Source organism: Euleptes europaea, chromosome 2 (genome assembly GCF_029931775.1).
Source record: "Euleptes europaea isolate rEulEur1 chromosome 2, rEulEur1.hap1, whole genome shotgun sequence".
NCBI classification, from domain to species: Eukaryota; Metazoa; Chordata; class Lepidosauria; order Squamata; family Sphaerodactylidae; genus Euleptes; species Euleptes europaea.
In genome coordinates this window covers 52,992,054-53,011,788 of record NC_079313.1, presented here as the reverse complement: position 1 = coordinate 53,011,788, position 19,735 = coordinate 52,992,054, and the positions used below count along the sequence as shown (strand labels likewise).

The 19,735-nt window shown below is 44.5% G+C and overlaps 1 protein-coding gene across 1 annotated transcript in view; it reads right to left on the bottom strand.

The window, feature by feature from the left end:
- Nucleotides 1-1,313: 1,313 nt before the first annotated feature.
- LOC130473521 (uricase-like) overlaps nucleotides 1,314-19,735 on the bottom strand; it is a 69,223-nt gene continuing 50,801 nt past the window's right edge. Inside the window, exons 2-8 of the mRNA XM_056845059.1 lie at nucleotides 19,115-19,333; nucleotides 17,388-17,504; nucleotides 17,045-17,123; nucleotides 15,327-15,516; nucleotides 10,118-10,241; nucleotides 3,755-3,838; nucleotides 1,314-1,825 (exon numbers count right to left, since the gene is read on the bottom strand). Of these exons, the coding sequence (XP_056701037.1) occupies nucleotides 1,682-1,825; nucleotides 3,755-3,838; nucleotides 10,118-10,241; nucleotides 15,327-15,516; nucleotides 17,045-17,123; nucleotides 17,388-17,504; nucleotides 19,115-19,333 (957 nt within the window). The 3' untranslated portion in view covers nucleotides 1,314-1,681. The remainder of the gene's footprint in view (nucleotides 1,826-3,754; nucleotides 3,839-10,117; nucleotides 10,242-15,326; nucleotides 15,517-17,044; nucleotides 17,124-17,387; nucleotides 17,505-19,114; nucleotides 19,334-19,735) is intronic.

Sequence of the window (19,735 nt, the reverse complement as noted above, 5' to 3'; positions counted from 1 at the left end):
TTCTAGAAACATATTTGGCAAGCAGGCTATAAGACTTGTATTGCTGGTGCTACTTTGCCCTTTAAAAGCAAATGGTAGACTATTGCAAAGTTGAAGGTAAAAGTAAGATATCTAGTAAAGCCTTAATAATCTCCACTAACTTCACTTAGCTTGGCTTTGTAAAAAAATGTATTCGATTGCGTGCTCTGGAGAGTGATTCCCGAAGGGTATGTACAAGTTACCAAAGAATTTCCGATGGGTTGTCAATTTGAGGGTCAGGAGGTGGCATTAAAATTCAGGGTGCAACCAAATCCTAAATCATTCAAGATCCCACAACAGGTTTCTCTGGGTGATGGACACTTGACCCTTTTGGTTAGCGCAAGAGGTTTTTGTGTGGGTAAAAGTTGAAGAGAGATGTAACTTTTTTGCCATCTAAGAGCCCTACACAACCATGGTGGGAAGCAAATGGATACACTAGTAGAGACAACATAGGATGAGTGTATTCCATTCTGCTCTCCCCCACAGCTGAATCTAGAAGGGGGACAATGCTCATGGAGTTCTGGCATGGATGCACACAGCAAGGCATTCCTGAGATTCTTAGCTTTGCAATTTTAAAAAATTACCAATACAAATGTAGTTTGTTTTGATAGTAAAAACTACTTGCTTAGAAGTAGAACACTATGGTCGTTTATGCAGGGGAAATTTGTGTTTGGTTTGCTGCAGTTTTCTGCTCTGAATTCTCAAACATCATATGCATGAGAGCTCCCCACCCCCAAATTCCAGGAGTACCTTGTGATTAATTACCTCTGCACAAATAGCCTATTAGTACAGTGAAGGAACTGTTTGAAAAGTGGAAGGTTATTAAAGATCTAAATAATGCTTCAAAGGTGGTTTGTCTTATCAATTAGACAAATTAAACTAGTTGTTTGCCTCTCTGCATACACCCCAAGGTTTTTGCAGTAGAGGACCAAAATGCAGTAGTAGGGAACTTGTAAAAAGGTAAAGATAGTCCCCTGTGCAAACACCAGGTCATTACTGACCCATGGCGTGATGTCACATCCCGACGTTTACTAGGCAAACTGTGTTGTAGCACATACTATTATGACCAATTATTATAATTATGACCAAGTTATACAATATGTGTAGGCTGTAGTACTACCAATTCATTTGACTCATTTAGCAGCTATAATTTAATTTGATATGGATAATTCAAGATTTGTTAAACGGGGAAAGATCCAGATCCTCAGCTAGTATAGCTCAGTGTAATGAAGTTCCATTTGAAACCACAGGATCTGGCACATAAATCTCTCTCCTATATATATATATATATACATATCATATATAATCTTCTCAATGTTAATCAAAAGAATTGCTAATTGTTTTAAAGAACTCACTGAGCAGCTTCATGTATGCAAAAAACCTATACAAACCTTCCCTAATACGTTAATTTGTAAAAGAAGCTTGCAAAAATCATTCTGTTCTAGATGAGCTTCTTTGAATGTTCAATTTTTTTTTTCAAATGAAGCAAAAGGAAATTCATCGTGATGTCAGCATATGATTTCCTTTATGCAATCCCTAAAAAGTTCAGTTGCATTTACATATGGAGCTATAGTACTATGGAGAAAAGTACGGAGCAAAACACATGGCAATAAAAGATCAGTTTTGCTAAATGTGATGTTCTGATAAGGAGGGAGCAGGCTGCTCACTTCATCATATGGTCAGACTTCCATGAGACACTGTGACGGGGCTTGCATTCCATCGGTTGTGGGCACTCTCCCTCTGAGCACTTCTTCCTACGCAATGTAGTTGCACAAGCGCCAAATGGTGTATCTTGAGGAGTCAAGATCTGTGTACAAAGGATACACATGTGAATGCTTTTGCTCCGGTTGCAATACACATAGCTAACTTCAGAGAAAGCCTACCCCATGTTTCTTTAAGGGTACAGTCACACCACAGACTTCAATGAAGGGCCAAAGTACATGAAACTTCCAACACATGCTTGGTCACAGGTGAGTCAACCAACTTAAAAAGCACACGTGGAACCAGAGAAAAGGGGCGAAAAGCCCCTTTTCTCCACTGGAAAAAGCAGGATGGGAGGGGAACTGGAAACCATTTCTCCCCCCCCCTTGCAGAGCTCCCTTGCAGCACCAAACAAACAAGCATTTTTAAGGCAAGTTCCCCTATGGATGTATGTCTGCAAATCCAGTTGCATACCCATGACCTGACATGTGTCAGGTATATTGTGTAGTTACATGCTTAGTTAACAATTATTCTATCTCCTAGGTATTCTTGGGAAACATACTTCCCAGGGGAAGGGCTAGGGATCTTAAATTTCCATGACTCTCTTCAAAGAAGCTAATAGCACTATAAAACTGCTTTAAGTTTATGGTGGAGAAAGGGCCCTAGTTAGCTCAAATTTATTATTGCTAGGAAGTCCTGCATTTGCATCAAACCTTATACGTGAAGATTCTAAGCAGAATGCAACAAGGTTATAGAGTCTCTGTTTTACTCATTTTCCCTAATGAAATCATTGACTTTGCCTTACTTCACACGAATGGTATAACTATTATGCTTCTGTGGTGTTTTTCTTACCTATAGTGAAGATTTTTCAACATTTACCAATACTACAAAGTAATTGTCATCGCATCTAAGTAGGAACTATTCCTTTCACAATGGGGAAATGCTTTGAATTTGGACATGTATGCAGAGCATACAGTGCTTATATCTGAATACAGAAACTAGGAGATAAAGTGTATGGAATCTTGAAAAGGTTGAAAAGTCTTTTAAAATAAACCCTCTAAAGGTAGAGTACTCTTTCCAGTCTAAGAAAACTCTAAAGCCGGAGTACTCATCCTCCCCAGATACACACTCCTGTACAACCAAGTACTGTATTCTTTGCTCAGCAATAGTCAGGAGCGTTGAACATCCATTCTGACAGGGTAATAGATCATGAGTGCTATGATTGAGGACCAGTGCCAATGTATCATTGTTTTCCTCCATGAAGGAAAATATGTCAAAATATTTCACTAAAATGCAAAATCCATTTTTATGTATTAATTAAAACATTTATATCCCACCTTTCAATGGTTCAATAATAGTTAAAATAACCCCAACAAAAGCCAAAGATAAAAATAGCAAGCCCCAAATCTCTACCCCCTCTACCTACACTTCCATGGATCTTTAAGCTAATAAGATTTTGTGTCCTGTCCTGACAGTTTTCACATGTAGTCTTCCATTTATGAATACATGCAGCATTAGAATTGGCCCTAGAATACTAAGCCCTCACCTTTCTGCCCAAACAAAAGCTAAAACTTAGATGATAATTTGTTTTCAGAGAGTTGGAAATGGTAAGAGAAAACACAGATGACAGTCGAACAAAGAAACTGGTGTGTTGTACCTCACAGTAAACAATGCCTGTACCATACTACCTTCAGCTCTGTTAGTCTCCAACTTCAAAGTAGTGCTTGACACTGGGGATGTTATCTTCAGTGCAAACCACTATTGGTTGTCTATAACTGTAATAGTTTCCCCAAAGAACACTGAGAATTGTAATAGGGTTAAGGAGAATTCCCAGTCAGAGAACTCTAACTCTCCCTTACAAAACTACAGTTTCTCAGGGTCCCTTGGGAACAATGAATAATTCTTGCACCAGTTTAAAATATAGATAATATATAGGTCTGCCCTAGGACTTTGTTCCTTCCTCTAAAAACTTCTACAACTCTGCAACAATATCCTGATGTTATGGGCCAGAAATTAGAAGAGAAATTTTTCTCACCTCCTTGTCATTGGTCAATCCCAGTTTGTCTAGATCTGCAACACAATAGTGGATGTTGGACATGATCACTTCCACCTCATCAACCTGGTAGTATAAAGCATACATCATCATGAGCTATCAGCAATACAATCTTCATTCATTCAGACATCCTTTACAGCTGAGGACTTAAATAGACATTACAAGAAACATGGAACTGCTGCCAGCCCAGTTCTCTTTGCCCCCCTTACTTATAATCTCTAGGTAAGACATAGGATATAGTATGTGCAGTGGTGCCCATCCCATATCTCATCACTGGTTGTCCGCTGTGATGACAGTACGAAAATATCATATCACAAATTGTTTTTACTTAGCTATTATAAAAAAGAGATGTGGAGTGGCAACAACACAGTGGCTTAGATCAAACAGAGTGATTCCACAGAATTTCTCACATTTCCCATCCCGCTGCAGTCCAGAGTGCCCCCCCCAGCATTTCCTTTTTATCCCTTAGAAGCTCCTTGATCCATTGATCTTGAGCAGCATATATCTAGTGTTTGAGGGATATAAGGACTGAAACAAATCTTGCCACTGACAATGTAGCCTTGGGTTTAAGCAGCACCTCCTGCATTTGTATAAGGACGTCCCTCAGGTGCGTGCAAAGTCCCCACGGCCTGCAGAGTCAGAGCCTCGGGCAGATGTGACCACCTCACAGCTCGGTACCGAGCAACCAGCTGTTCAGGAAGGAGTTCAGCAGGACCCCCAACGTCCTACCGTCCAGAGGCAATCGGGGTCGCCTAAAGGCTCTTCGCAGTTGGAACCTGGTCAACGACCTCTACTTCGATCGCCCTCTCGCCATCGATCCCTGTCTTCATCTAGAGGTGATCGGTACCGCTCGACTTCAAGGCAATATGCTCTGGCTCATCGGAGCAGGTTGCCCTCGAGTCATCGCACACGTTGCAGCAGGTCGAGCCATCGGAGTCGGTCGGCCACCCGGGGCCGTTCAAGCCATCGGAGTCAAAGAAGCCGTCGCACCCGTTCGAGCCATCGAAGCCGACATAGCTGTTGGAGCCGAGGTAGTCGTCGGAGCCGAAGCAGCCGCCAGAGCCGTTCGACCAGTTGCAGCCGTTCGACCCGTCGGAGCCGAGACAGTCATCGGAGCCGTTCGAGTCGTCGGAGCCGAAACAGCCGTCAGAGTCGTTCGAGTCGTCGGAGCCGAGACAGCCGTCGGAGTCATTCCAGTTGTTGGACCCGACACAGCCATCGGAGCTGAGACAGCCATCGGAGCCAAAACAACGGTCAGAGTCGAGAGGGTCACCCTCTCCGTTCCAGCCCAACGGAACAGAGGCGCCATTACTCCTCTCGGAGTCGATCCCCCTCTCGTCGCAGCTGAGACATCTCCCGGCGCCAATATACCACTCCGGCATATTCTGGATCGTCGACGGATTATCGCCGTAGACGAACTCGCTCCCGCTCACCATTGAGGAGCCCCCGCCATGAGTCATACTATCCTGATGAGGACGAGGAGTCTCGTACTTTGGCCCTCTCGCCAGAGGATGCTGTAGGGGACTCTAAGCCGGGTTCCCCTGCGGGGGACACTTGATTGTACGCAGAGCAGCTGATCCGCATGGCTAAGGCCCTTAAGCTTGAGTGTAAACCTGAGGACTCAGGTCCTGTTGATGACATCATGGATAATCTTCATAATCCAGATCTGGGCCCCATAGCTTTTCCCATAATTAAAAGCATATGGGAAGTACTTCAGGCTAATTGGGCTAGACCTGCATCAGTCCCTTCCTCCTCCAAAAGGGTGGAGAATATGTACAAAATACGTAAAGAGGGAAGAGAATTCCTTTTCCAACACCCTTCCCCTAATTCTGTTATCGTAGAAGCCCTGCCAGGGAAGCATAGGTCAGGTGCACATTCCTCTCCACAGGATAAAGAGGGACGTAAACTCGACATCCTAGCCAGGAAAATGTATTCCTCCAGTGCGGTGAACATCCGCATATCTAACTTCCTCGCCATCATGGCACGATATCAATACTGCCTCTGGGACCGTATGTCCCCATCTATCCTCATGATACCTGAGGATCAGTGTCCCTTGGCTATACAATCTGAACGTTTGTCCTTAGCGAAACAACAGTTGACAGCAGCACGGCATGTAGCTGATGCTACAAGCAAAGTAATCGCTTCCTCTATAGTCCTCCGTAGACATGCATGGCTACGGCAATCTGCACTCCCGCACGATACTAAAGTGCGTATTGAAGACCTTCCATTCGAAGGTACCTCCCTATTTAGCGACCAGACGGACACGTTTCTGGATCGTCTTAAAAAGAATAAGACCAATGCCAAGTCCCTTGGGATAGCCCCTCAGGCACCAGACTTCAAAAGACGGTACTTTGGCCGGCAATCGGCCCAAACACCCCGCCCGTACAGTTTCCAAGGGCAATTCTCACGACCCTCTTTCCGCCCTTCTTTTCCCCGTCCCCAGAACGAGAGGAAGTTTCAGGGCAGACCCAGAGTACGAAAAGGCCCTAGAGGGTCCCCAGGGCAGTTTTCAAAGAACAAACAGGCATGACTAGATGTACATGTAGATTTCCAGGAACGGTCATCACAATTTTCCCATGCTTGGTTTTCTATTACATCGGATAACTGGGTGTTAAAAATAATAAACGTTGGCTACTTTATTGAATTTACTAACTTGCCTTGGGTCATTCTCGCTCGCCGACACCTACCCTACTGCTACAGGAAATCGAAGGCCTTCTTTCTAAAGGGGCTATTTCAGAAGTTCCACTGTTGAATGTGGAAAAGGGTTCTACTCCCGTTTTTTTCTCATAGATAAGAAGGCAGGTGGCAAACGGCCTATCTTAGACCTCCAGGACCTTAATAAGTTTGTTAAGACTAAAAAATTTCGAATGCTATCAATTTCAGAGGTCCTCCCTCTTTTGAATGATCACATGTGGTTCGCGGTTTTAGACCTTCGCAATGCCTACTTTCACATTGCCATTCATGAGGAGTGTCACCAGTTTTTGAGATTTGAATGCGGGGGCAGATTCTACCAATACAACGTGTTGCCCTTCGGGTTGTCCACGGCCCCTAGAACATTCACGAAGTGTCTGGCCGTGGTGATAGCTCATTTGGCCCTTAAGGGATGTGTAATATTCCCTTATCTGGACAACTGGTTGTTGGTGGGTACCTCCCACTCCCAACTGGCTGCTCAGGTTGACTTAACTCTCTCAGTTCTTAACAGTTTAGGACTTGTCATTAATTTCAACAAATCCAGATTGGAGCCATCAAGGGCTCAGACATTCATAGGAGCACGCTTGGACGCAGCCCAGGCTAAGGCTTTCCTCCCGACTGACAGAGGCCGTGCCATCCAGAAACTAGTATCCAGGTTCACCAGAAAGTGCCTACAGACAGCATACCATGTACAACAGTTGTTAGGACTTATGGCCTCCACCACGGCTGTGGTTGAGTTCGCAAGACTCCGGATGCGCCCAAAGCAGAATTGGTTTCTGCGCGCATTCAGACTGAATGTGGACTCCCAATTTAAACAACTGTCTGTCCCCAGATATGTCATTGCCTCCCTGCAATGGTGGTTAAAAGATGCCAACATCTTTTCAGGAGTTCCGTTCCTTCGCCCTTCCCCTGACAAGCACCTCTTTGCAGACACCTCACTCTCGGGGTGGGGGGCCCATTGTGATTATCTTACGGCAAGGGGTACATGGTCACGACAAGAATCCAGGTTGCATATAAACCTTTTGGAGCTTCGTGCCATCTGTCTCGCTCTATCTTCGTTCGCAGGGCACCTGGACGGACGCCACATCCAGATCGCTACGGACAGCTCCACTGCCCAGTATTATGTGAACAAATAGGGTGGCACAGGGTCCGTTTCGCTCTCCAGGGAAGCCAGCGAGATCTGGGAATGGGCCATAGCTCACCGGGCTACCCTAGTAGCCATACACATCGCAGGGGTGACCAACACTCTAGCGGACACGCTGAGCCGTCTCCCCAACCAGAGGCACGAGCTCTCCTTGTCAGCCACTTGTCTGAATCAGATTCTCCGTCTATGGGGACATCCACAAGTGGATCTATTTGCGACTCACTCAACACCGTGTGCCACAGGTTCTGCTCAAGAGCAGGAGCCGGACCGGGCTCTATGGGGGATGCCTTTCAGATAACGTGGGAAGGAGCTCTCTTTTATCTCTTTCCCCCATTCCCCCTCCTTCACAAAACCAGAGCCAAACTGAGTGTAGACAACACAGATGCTATTGTGATTGCTCCATTCTGGCCCAGGAGGTTGTGGTTTGCAGTGCTAATGTTGCTTGCACAAGGGAACTATGTCCTTCTCCCGAAAGACCCCTCCCACTTCCCCCCAGACCTACAACTGGCAGCTTGGAGGGTACGTCCCAGGGTCAGTGGTCTGACAGAGTAGCCAAGGTTTTATTACATGCACTGAAAAGGTCCACCAGACGCTCTTATGATACAAAATGGGGTCGTTTTTCGGTCTGGGCTCAAGCCAAAAGTATTTCTCCTGTTTCCTGCCCCCTGTCGGCAGTGTTTGAGTTTTTGTTTTCACTCAAGGATGGTGGTTTATCAAATTCTTCTATTAAAGTTTATTTAGCGGCAATTTCGGCTTTCCACCCTAATATTGACTCATTCTCAGTTTTTTCCCATCCCCTTTCCAAATTTTTTTTTAGAGGTCTCACTAATTTATACCCCCCGGTTACTCCTCCGGTCCCTCAATGGAGCCTCTCTCTGGTTCTATCACAACTTATGAAACCTCCTTTTGAACCAATGGCCACCTGCCAATTGTCAATGCTGTCATTTAAAACTGCATTTTTGGTGGCAATTACGTCGGCAAGAAGGGTGAGCGACCTGTCAGCACTATCGCACTCACCTCCCTACACTAAGTTTCATGCAGATAGAGTGGTGCTTAGACCTCAGATCTTTTGCCCAAGGTAGTATCAGCCTTCCACCTTGCCCAGGACATTGTCCTCCCTGTTTACTTCCCCAATCCCTCCTTGGAGGCGGAGAGAGCTTTACACTCCCTAGATGTCAGAAGAGCCCTCCTTTTTTACATCAAGAGGTCTCAACCTTTCCGTAAAGAGGAAACCTGTTTGTTTGCTTTGGAGGTCATAAAGTAGGTCATCGTACCTCCCCGCAAACTCTCTCAAGGTGGATTACATGTACCATCAAACTATCTTACGAGCTTGCTCGTCAGGAGCGTCCTCCCATGATTAAAGCACATTCTACTAGGGCTTATGCGACTTCTGCAGCCTTCGCATCGAGGATAGATCTCCGGGACATCTGCAAAGCTGCCACCTGGTCCACTCCCTCGACATTCATGAAACACTATGCTGTGGATGTGGACTCAGCGAGAGAAGCAGCTTTGGGACGTGCCGTGCTGCACTCATTATTCCGGTGATTGTCCCACACCCACCGTCCTGGTAAGCGAGCTCGCTACTCTCCCAATGTGGGACTGCATAGAAGCCATTCAGATGAAAAACAGAGTTTCACTTACCTGTAACTGTTGTTCATCTGATGGAACTTCTATGCAGTAACACATTCCCTCCCTCCTTCCCCGTTGTGGGACCCTAGGCTAGTCCTAGTATGGTTCCGTGGTGGCAGGTTGGAGAACTGGAGGGAAGAGTGCCCCCTCCCCCTTGGGACATGTGACCGAGGGGCGGAGAGATTGCATGCCCCAGGGGAGGGGGAGCACTCTCTTTGGAATTTGCTAGAAGCTAACAAATCTTATCTGTGGCTGGCCTGTGCCTGCGCAGTCCCAATGTGTTACTGCATAGAAGTTCCATCAGATGAACAACAGTTACAGGTAAGTGAAACTCTGTTTTTTTTCCAAGATTTAATAACATATCCTGCAAGAAGCCCAACAATGACAGTTTCTCATCTAAGATTTTTTGCCATGAGGATTTAAAAGGGTCATGCTTCAGAGAAGCTATCCCCAAGCATTTCAGGAGGCATTTGTAAAATGTTTAGCCACCACAAGACTGTTCTTTTGTTTTTCCCTAAACAGATTATGGACATTCTAGCTTAGGGCTAGAATATATGCGTTCTACCTTGCAGGTACAAGGCTTAGCCTTGGCATTTTCCTTTCCTTTCTTTTGGCATTTTCAGTTTAATGATCTCAAGGAAGGGGAGAACTCTGCCTATGTCCTTAGAGAGTTGCCATCAGCCAGAGCAGACATTACTGGCTTAGATGGACCAATGATCTGACAGTATTAGATGGCATCACATGTTTGTGCCCATGTAAAGTGTCCCATGTAAAGTTTTTCGCAAGCTCTAGAATAATCATCAGTTTACAATGTACATATATTGCTTTTCAGTAATGTATTCTAACAACAAACATTTAAAGGCAGAAATAACAATGCTGACCTGTGGAATCCTATCCAGGATGTACGTCTGAATACGGTTGACAGTCCTCTGGTAAGAAGGCGAGTAATGGCCTGATTCAGGTGGTCCAGCAAAGGCATCTAGGGCAGCTTCATGGGCAGTTCTCCTTCAGAGAAACGCATAATAGCTAGATACTGTACAATAATCATTTTGTTATTTATTCAGAAGATAGCCATGTTGGTCCACAGCAGAACAGCTGGATTCTAGTGCAGTGGCACCTTATAGACCACAAGATAGACCAAAAACTCCCAGTCTGAGTGGCAAAGGCCTATTGCGATGCAGCACTTCCGGCTGTAAAATGCACCACAAGGGGCCGTTTTCCACTCAAATGGCCCCTTGTGATGCGTTTTACACCCAGAAGTGCCTCATCGCAACAGGCCTTTACCACTCAAACTGGGAGTTTGAGTGGAAACCGGCCCTTTGCAATGCAGCACTTCCGGATGTAAACCGGAAGTGACCTGTCCCTGCCTGCACAGATTGCCCGCCAATCCTCAGCTGGTCAGCGGGTGGCCAGGTGGATTAGCGGGGTTTGCCCACCACCACCTGGCACTTGGCAACCCTATTTTCAGGGTATAAACTTTTGAGAGTAAAAACTTCCTTCATCTGATGAAAGGACCTTTAACTCTTGAAAGCTTATACCCCCAAAATCATGATGGCCTAAAGGTGCTACTAGACTCAAATCTAGCTGTTATTTATTTGTGTCTGTATGAACTTGCAAGACAACAGGCCAGTGGTAGTTTGTCCAGCAAACTGCATTAAATGTGGAAGGGGAACTGGCATTTTTACTGAAGTGTATTGAAAAGAGGCTACGGAGGCATTGAGGCGGCTACTGCAGCAGTGGGGAGGGGTGTGGCTGCTGGATGTTTAGCAGCCCCTGGAATGCCCACAGGTACACTGCACACAGTAACTGCAACAACAACAACATTATATCTGCAAGGGAATGTATTGAATTTTCCCTGGAACAAAGTACTGCAACAAGCAGTTCCCTGCAGCAAATGTGGTAGACATAACAAAAAGAAGGCAATATGTTGATTGAAAAAAAAGTATGCGGAAAGACCCTTAGGAGAGAGGGATAATTTTCATAAATAGCAATGCTTTTAAGATTTGCCACTTTCTAATAGGAAAAGCCCATCTGCACGTTTGCATATATTCATTCATGTCAATAAATGCAAATTTAAAGCAACTCTGAACAATGCTAAGGCTGAGCACTAAAGACCAGTCTAAGATAACACCCCTAGAAGCAGCAGGCAGTCAACCACAGTGATCTCAACTAGGGCCTTGGTTGGTGAAGCCTTTCATAACTACAGCTGTCTGATTTAGGGCTGTCGATTCGGTTTGTCCCAAACCGAAAAACAGCCGAATTTCCCCCGATTTGGCGGTTTCAGTTCGGATGGAACCAAATTTTTAAAAAGGCAGAAAACTACAAGCCAAATTCGGCGGGTTCGGAGCGATCGCCGAATAAATTCAGCAAATTCAGGGGCTTCGAATCAGCAGCATAACCGTCAGTTAGTAAGCAGCATTCTCCCGCGGCCAATCAGTGGCCAAGCTGGGTCTTCTTCTGACCAATCAGTCGCGGTTGAGTGCGTGAGCCCAGCTGCTGCATGGTCCAGGGAGAGAGTGTCTGTTTGTGTGTGAAAGAGATCCCCATGGGAGGGTGAATGTGCACATTAGGGCTTTCCACAGCTCCAGGGGGGGCATTTTTGAAGGTAGAGTTCCCAAAATTTCAGTGTAGCTTCAGGGGACTCTTCGTGCAAGAACCCCCAAGTTTTGTAAAGATTGGGTCAGGGGGTCCGACGTTATGGGGCCCAGAAGGGGTCCCCCCAAATTGCCCGTTGGAATAAAGCGAATAAGAACACATTAGCGTCTTTCCACGGCTCCGGGGGGGCATTTTTGGAGATAGAGGTCCCAAAATTTCAGTGTACCTTCAGGGTACACTTCTTCTTGCAAGAACCCCCAAGTTTGGTGAGGATTGGGACAGGAGGTCCCGAGTTATGTGGTCCTCCCCCCCCATCCACCCACTGCGATTCTGTGCATCTAGAGAGCGGCAAATCCAAAGCAAAACTTCCCGGGCATAAATGGAATCGTATTGGATTACTCCTGAGTCCTGACTCCCTCAGAAGACATCCACAGAAAGACCCATTTTGGGGCTTTTCTCTTTAATTTTTTCTTGTGTGTGTGTATCTGGGGGGGGGAATAGGATTGGATTTACTTCTCCTCCATGCTCCTGCTGGAAGACATCCACGCAGTTTGATTTTGGGGTTTTTTCTCTATACCTTTTCTCCTGTGTGTGTGTTGGGGGGAAGCAGAGTCTGTGTATGGGGGGCAGTTTCTGTGGGTGGGGAGGAAGGCAAAGGGGGCTTTCGCCCATTCTGCCGAGGGGTGTGTGCCCGCTCGCCTCTGCGGGAGTGTGTGTTCTGCTTTTAAAGTTTTAAAGTGTAAAGTTGAGTCTGTGTGGTGGCTAGCGAGTCTCTCTCTGCTCGGCACCCGGGCCGCGCCTCCTCCTCCTTGGTTTTTTTCCTGTTTGGGGCCGAGCCGTACTGGTTTGAGAGGGGGGGTTTCGCCCATTCTGCCTGGGTGTGTATGTGCCTGCTCGCATCTCTCTCTTCCTGGTTTGAGGGGGGGGTCCTCAGTTGTGTGTCCTCAGGTTTTCCCTCATTTATAAGATTGGTTAGGTCTATTTTGATGCTCGCTCAAAACTGGTTTTCAAATTGTGACTTAAACAATGCATTTGCCCGGTCCCGAGACTCCCGAGTCCCGCGTCCGATGCAAAAGGGGAAATTCCACCCCCACCTGCTCCTTATGCATAGCTAGCGTGCCTCTGTCCCTTTCCATGGTTTGCAAACTCCCAAGGTCACGTCACGTGTTGCTTTGCATGGTTTTGCAAACTCCGAGTCCAAACAGTCTATTTATTTCTATTCATTCCAATGGGCTGGTCATGGGGGGGACCCCTTCCGGACCCCATAACTCAGGACCCCCTGCCCCAATCGTCACAAAACTTGGGGGTTCTTGCATGAAGGGTCCCCTCAAGCTACACTAAAATTTTGGGACCTCTGCCTCCAAAAATGCCCCCCCCGGAGCCGTGGAAAGCCACAAATGTGTTTTTAATGGCTTTATTCCAATGGGCAATTTTGGGGGGACCCCTTCTGGGCCTCATAACTTGGGACCCCCTGACCCAATCTTAACAAAACTTGGGGGTTCTTGCAAGAAGGGTCCCCTCAAGCTACACTGAAATAGTGGGACCTCTACCTCCAAAAATGCCTCCCCTGGAGCCGCAGAAAGGAGCGAATGTGTTTTTAGTGGCTTTATTCAGCCGAATTTTCCCCCGAACTCGGAATTGGGTGCCGAATTCCACGGATCCGAATCGGGAGAGTTTGGACTTCGGCATTTCCCGAATCAAAATGGGCTGAATTTTGCTGAATCCGAATTTTGCCGAATTTTTTTTTCAACAGTCCTAGTCTGATTAAACACCTTCCTTATTCTAGACTCACTGCTATATAGCTATATGTTTTTTATCCTGTTGTAGATTAGATTTCTCCTCTACCATGGAGAATTTTAGTTTTTAAAAAATTTATTTACATCATTTATATTCTACCTTTCTTCTCAGTGGGGACTTAAAGCAGCTTACATTGTTCACCTCACCCACATTTTATCCTCACAGCAACCCTTTCTGATAGGAACCCAAAGTGGCTTCCAACATTCTCTTCTCCTCCATTTATCCTCACAACAACCCTGTGAAGTAGGTTCAGCCGAGAGTCTGTGACTGACCCAAAGTGACTCCCAAATCCTAGTGCAACACTAACCACTATACAACACAAGATCTCATGGGTATGTAATTGTGCTATATGCATTGGGTTCAGTTCTGGCCACCATATGTCAAAAAGGATATTGCAGAGATGGGGAAAAATGCAGAAGAGGGCAATCAAAATAAAGGCTGGGAACACCTTTCCTGCGAGAAATGGCTTATGAGTCTGGGATAATGAAGGCTTACAACAGGGGTGGGGAAAGTCAGGCCCAGGGGCCATTTAAGGCCCACGAAATCATTTGATCTGGCCCTTCGTGGGTCCTGGCAGATCTCTAGCTCAGAAGGATCCAAGACTGGCTATCCCCCTCCCCCCGTGGACTGGAATAGCTTCTATTCAAGGCGGATGTGAGTTTGTTTTGCTGAGAAAAGGAACCTTCCCCCCCCCTTGCAGAAGAGTCATTACCTATGGAGCTGCTAGGACCGCCCCCAAAACTGTGTTAACCCTTTCCCACCCGGGCCGTGGAGAAACATATTCCCTCTGTACTACAAAAGGGCTGGGGGCGGAAGTGGCAACAATGGAGGGGTTAAAGGGGGCAGGGCCAGAATGCGTAGGGGAGGGAGTTCTTAGCCAGTGTGTCCTCATTTCACCCCTGCAGGCAGAGGTAGCAGGAACAGGCTGTAGAATCTGGCCCTGACCATGAGGAGCAGGAGCAACTCCAGCTTGTGGCAGGACGGCTACGCCCGGCTGGTGCAACAGACCATCCTGTGCCACCAGGAGGGTGAGTGCGCCACCAGTTGGATGCCTGCCTGCTTGCCTGTGTAGGGGGGGTGTCAGCTGGGTCAGCTGCCTGCTTGGAGCTTGGTCAGCTAATTTTTAAGTTCATAATTTTGTATGGCCCGCAAATGATGTTATAAATATCCAAATGGCCCTTGGCGGAAAAAAGGTTCCCCACCCCTGGCTTAAAAAATTATTCATGGCATTAGAAAAATGAATAAAGATAACTTTCTTTTCTCCCCTAATACTAGAACTCAGGGGCATCTTATGATGTTGGTGGGGGAAAGGTCCGGGACAAACAAAAGGAAATACTTCTTTACTCAGAGAGTGATCACTTTGTAGAATTCACTGCCAGTGGAGGTAGTTATGGCCATGAGCATAGATGGCTTTAAGAATGAATTAGACAGAATCATGGAGGATAGATCCATCAATGACTACTTAGTCATAGTGAGTAAAGAGAACCTCCATATTCAGAAGTAGCAAACCTCCGAATATCAGCTCTAGAAGGCAGTATCTGGGGAAGGCTTTGGCCTTTGTGTCCTGTTTGTTGACGCTCCAGGACAACTGGTGGCCTCTGTGAGAAACAGGATGCTGGGCTTAGATGGGCCACTGGTCTGACCCAGCAGGACTCTTCATGTTCTTATGCAAAGAGGTCCCATAGGCTTTTACTGTACCATATGCAGTCATAGTCAAAGCCTCCTGTGCAGTCACCATAGCACCACTTGATCAACGATTCTACTGACAACACTCGGTCTCTTCTGTCTGGGAGCGTGGTGTATTTATCCTTGAAGAAGTCTGAAAAGCCAGATTGGGTTGTCTTCATAATTTTCAGATCCTTGATGCCAGAGAAAACATTTGGGGGACCTATAATCCAAAATATAAGAAACAATATATATATAGATAGATAGATAGATAGATATATGCAAGCACATAACAATATATATATATATATATATATCTATATATCTATAACAATATATATATATATATATATATATATATATATATATATATATATATATATATATATATATATATATATATATTTGCAAGCACATAATTTCAGATGAGCAAAGGTGTGTTTGAGCGCAACAATAAATGCAGATAAATTGCATTTCTGAGATTGCTCAGGATCTTAATTTGCTTTAATAGTGGTCTGTTCTGTTTGTAATTCCTATTGCAGACACGTCTCACTAAACCTGTAACAAAGCAGCAAAGGACTTTGAAGGAAGTCTACTTGACAGTTTTAGCAAGACATATTTTAATTCACTTGCACAGAGGTCTTGCAAGTAGCTCTGCTGTGATTCAGCAGCTCGTTGTGCAAGATGATGCCTTGCGGTGTTCTTTGCTTTGATCCTGCAAACATAGACGGATTTTAACTCAAAGCTCATTTCAGATGTTACAGTAACAATGTCATGGTCAGCAAAAATGAGGTTCCCCATCAGTTTGCTAACATCTGAATTTTTCTCCCCCTGTCTGAGATATTTATTTATCTGTTTATTTTATCAATTTATATCCTACTATTTTGACCCCTCATGGCCCTCAAGGTGGTTTGCACTATTCTGAAACAAAACTGTCAAAGATTACAAAAATTACATAATTGAAATAGTGTATTTAAATGATCTGATTTTTAGATTTACCTCCAAAGGCATGGAGGTTTAAGTACTTTCACATAACCACAAGGATTGTTCTGTCAGGAGCCTGAATGAAGCCAGATGAAGATCATCTGAGCTTCTTTGCCTCCTCTCTACCAAAGAGGTGTTGTGATAACAAGTAGGTCACTCTATAAACTATGGGGACTAAAGTGGAAAAACTTTAGTGAGAGTCACTGTACATGGCTAATGTGTTGGACAAGGAATGGGGAGACGTGGGGTGAAAACGCATGGTCGCTTTAGGCTCATTTATTCCCTGTTTCAGCCAGGATTCAGCCAGGATCGAACGCACGTGTTTTCGCTGAACTGCATTCGATCCTGGCTGAATCCTGGCTGAAACGGAATAAAGGAGGCTAAAGCGACCATGCGTTTTCGCCCTTGGGCTTAAATCACAGCTTCAGCCACGAAGCTCACTGGGTGACCCTTGGGCCAGCCAATACCTCTGAGTCTGACCCTGAAGTAAACATGGTGAAAACCCTATCTATACTAATCTGAAAAAAGAATAGGATAGAAACATGATAAACAATAAAAAGGACTGGATTCTGGATGGTTTTCTTTCTTCAGACATTGTGATCAGAAAGGGTTAAAGTGGATCTCTCTCTCTCTCTCATTTTTCCAGACCAAAGTAGAGACTCCTCCCCTTTTTTTATTTTTACAGTAAATCCTTGAACAGCTTCAACTGTTCCTACTTTATGGCAAATTAAAATAAAAGATGGGCAGAATGATCATTATTGTCTTACAGTTCAAATTCCGTTCCACTTCACAAAAGCGAACTCCTTCTGAACTATAGAGAAAAGCATGGGCATGCGGGACGCCATCCTAGAGTTTAAAAAGGAGAAACCAACTTTGTAAATAAAACCGCTGTGTCTTTTGTTGAGGCTTCTAAAATGGCAAAGTAAGTGACAAAGTATCTGCAAGCAAATGTAAAATGAAATATTGACGACACAATCCAGCACTTCATCAGCTTCCCCCTCCCTTCCCACTGACTCCCACCCTCCATCAGTGTCTTTCCTGGGAGCAGAGAGCTGCATGCACACAGGGCACAGACTAGTTAGTGCCCTCACATTTATAAGATCAACATACCTTTTCCAGGCGTTGCCATGGTACCTCTTGGATAAAGACGTTGCAATATATCACGTGGCAATATTGTGTGAGAAAGTGCTCACACAGCTCGAGGCCAAATTCTTCTATTGTTCTGATCTAGTGAAACAAAAGATGTGTTCGGTATTTCATGTAGATATGTATTTCGAAATGGTACTGTATCATACGAGATGTTCAGGTCATAACACATAGTTTAGATTAAGTGAAACTTCCTGCTCTTTACAAATGATAGTCTTCATTAAAGCAAATGTTCTTAATACTCCATGGCAAAAGAATCTATGGTTTAATTACAAGCAGATAAACTAAAAAGTTCTAGATTGAATCCATAGCATTGCTTAGTCCTGTATAAGAGACTTGCACTAATCCAATGGAATTTTGGGCTTTATCTTTGAACAGCTGATGACTACATCCTATCATAAATTCCTTTTGAAATTTCTCTCAGTTTATAAAGCAGTTTTAAAGCTGGCATAGAGCTATTGTTTAAGAAAAACAATACCTAACGTCTCTGTGAGCTCACATACCTAGTTTCATGGTTCTTTGGTCCCTAGCACAATTTTACCCCCTTTCATTTTCACTCAGTTTCCTATATATTATGACTTGAAAGAAAAAGAAATAATGGCTCCTGATTTATCTGCTATGTGCCATTGTTTATTGTATTTGGGTTAATCAAAAGTCTGCTGAAAAATTCAAATTGTGGCATTGAAAACATGCCTTTGTGTGTTAGTGAAAATCCATTGAAAGCTTTTAAATGTATATTTTAAAATTATTCAAAAATAAGAATTAAGTTTTTTTTTTAATTTCCCTAAACTAGGATGTTCTTGATTTAAAAAAAAAATCCAGTTCACACACATCTGGAACATGCTTTTGAAGTGGGATAAAAATTTATTGAAGAACAATATTTCCAAACTGGAGTTGCTGTTTGTCCATATCAAAAGGGTATTACTACCTGTAGATGCATTATAACTATAGCAAATTTCATTTTCCAGTTTTGACTGACAGATGTGTAAGACTGAAATAATAAGCGAGCAATCCTCCCTAAGGCTCTATCTATACATTACAAAGTCTTTGTGTTTGCTGGGGAACATCCCAAGGGCTTTGCATCACGTGTGCCATGGGAGTTTGGAGCCTCCCAGACACTCACCTGCTCCTTTCTGTTTGCCACAACAGCAGGCAGGGAGAAGTCAATTTCGCCTCCCCTGCCCCTGTTTCTGATCCTCAAGCTGCCCTGTGGACCTGCTGTTAGTTTCACTGTGGAATTGACATGTAGCCACATCCGTAACATGATTTTTACAAGGGAGCTGATAGCAGCTGATAGCAGCTCCCTGGAATGATTGGAGGATGCGAAAACAGAGGGGTGAGGACAGACAAAGTCCCCATGTAGTTCCCCAACAAATGCCAAGAACTTTCTTGCGTGCAGATGAAGTCTTAGAGATAAGTTTTTAAGAACATTGCTGTCAATCTTCGGAAAAGTAGTTTTGTTTGCATCATCGTAAATCTGTCATACAGTTGCATGATACTCCCAGGTCACCGATTTGGTGGCATGACGTATATGAAATCGTAAGTGTGGTTAAAGCTTGCCTCTTCCCCCACCCCCGGTTTGTTCCAAGCACTTTTTTTTTGTCTGATTTTCTAATGGACAGAAAGCACTTGAATACAAACCATAGAGTCAGTATTGATACAAGGCCAAATATAGTCACATAAAAACATACCCCTCGACATTTTGCCAAAGCCTGGATTGTATTTTTGATGGTGTCTGTGGGGATGACACATGAATTGTCACTATTCACATATTCATTGACACTATTCAGTCTTATATGTAAAGAGATTTCCAGTTCTTTGATGCAGTGTATCTTGCCCTCTCGTCGAATGTACAGGAGCCTCACCGCATTCTTTCCATATTCAGAATTTACGTATTCCAGATCCTTAGGCTGTAATGGAACCAAAAATCATTTTGTTAAAGACACAAAAGATTTAAGACATATGAGATGGGACAAATGTCTGCATCTATTTTCACAGATGGTTAGAGTGTGCTTATTGATTTACTAAGAACATTCGAACTCCAAACACCCCATACCTATTAACATGCATTACACAGATATAGCCAGCACATATATAGTGGCATCTTGCTTTAGCAAAGTAGGACATTTCCATTGGATTATTACACTGCATGTAAGTTTCTGTCTCTCAGAGCTATACAGAGCTCTTGATTTGTATTTCCAAAAGTTCTGTATAACTGGGAAGCTACCCTTTCCTCATCACACTTCTTTTCCATTCAATTTCCTGCCACCTAACTGCTTAGTTCCAAACACCATCAGTGCAAGGCACTGTAT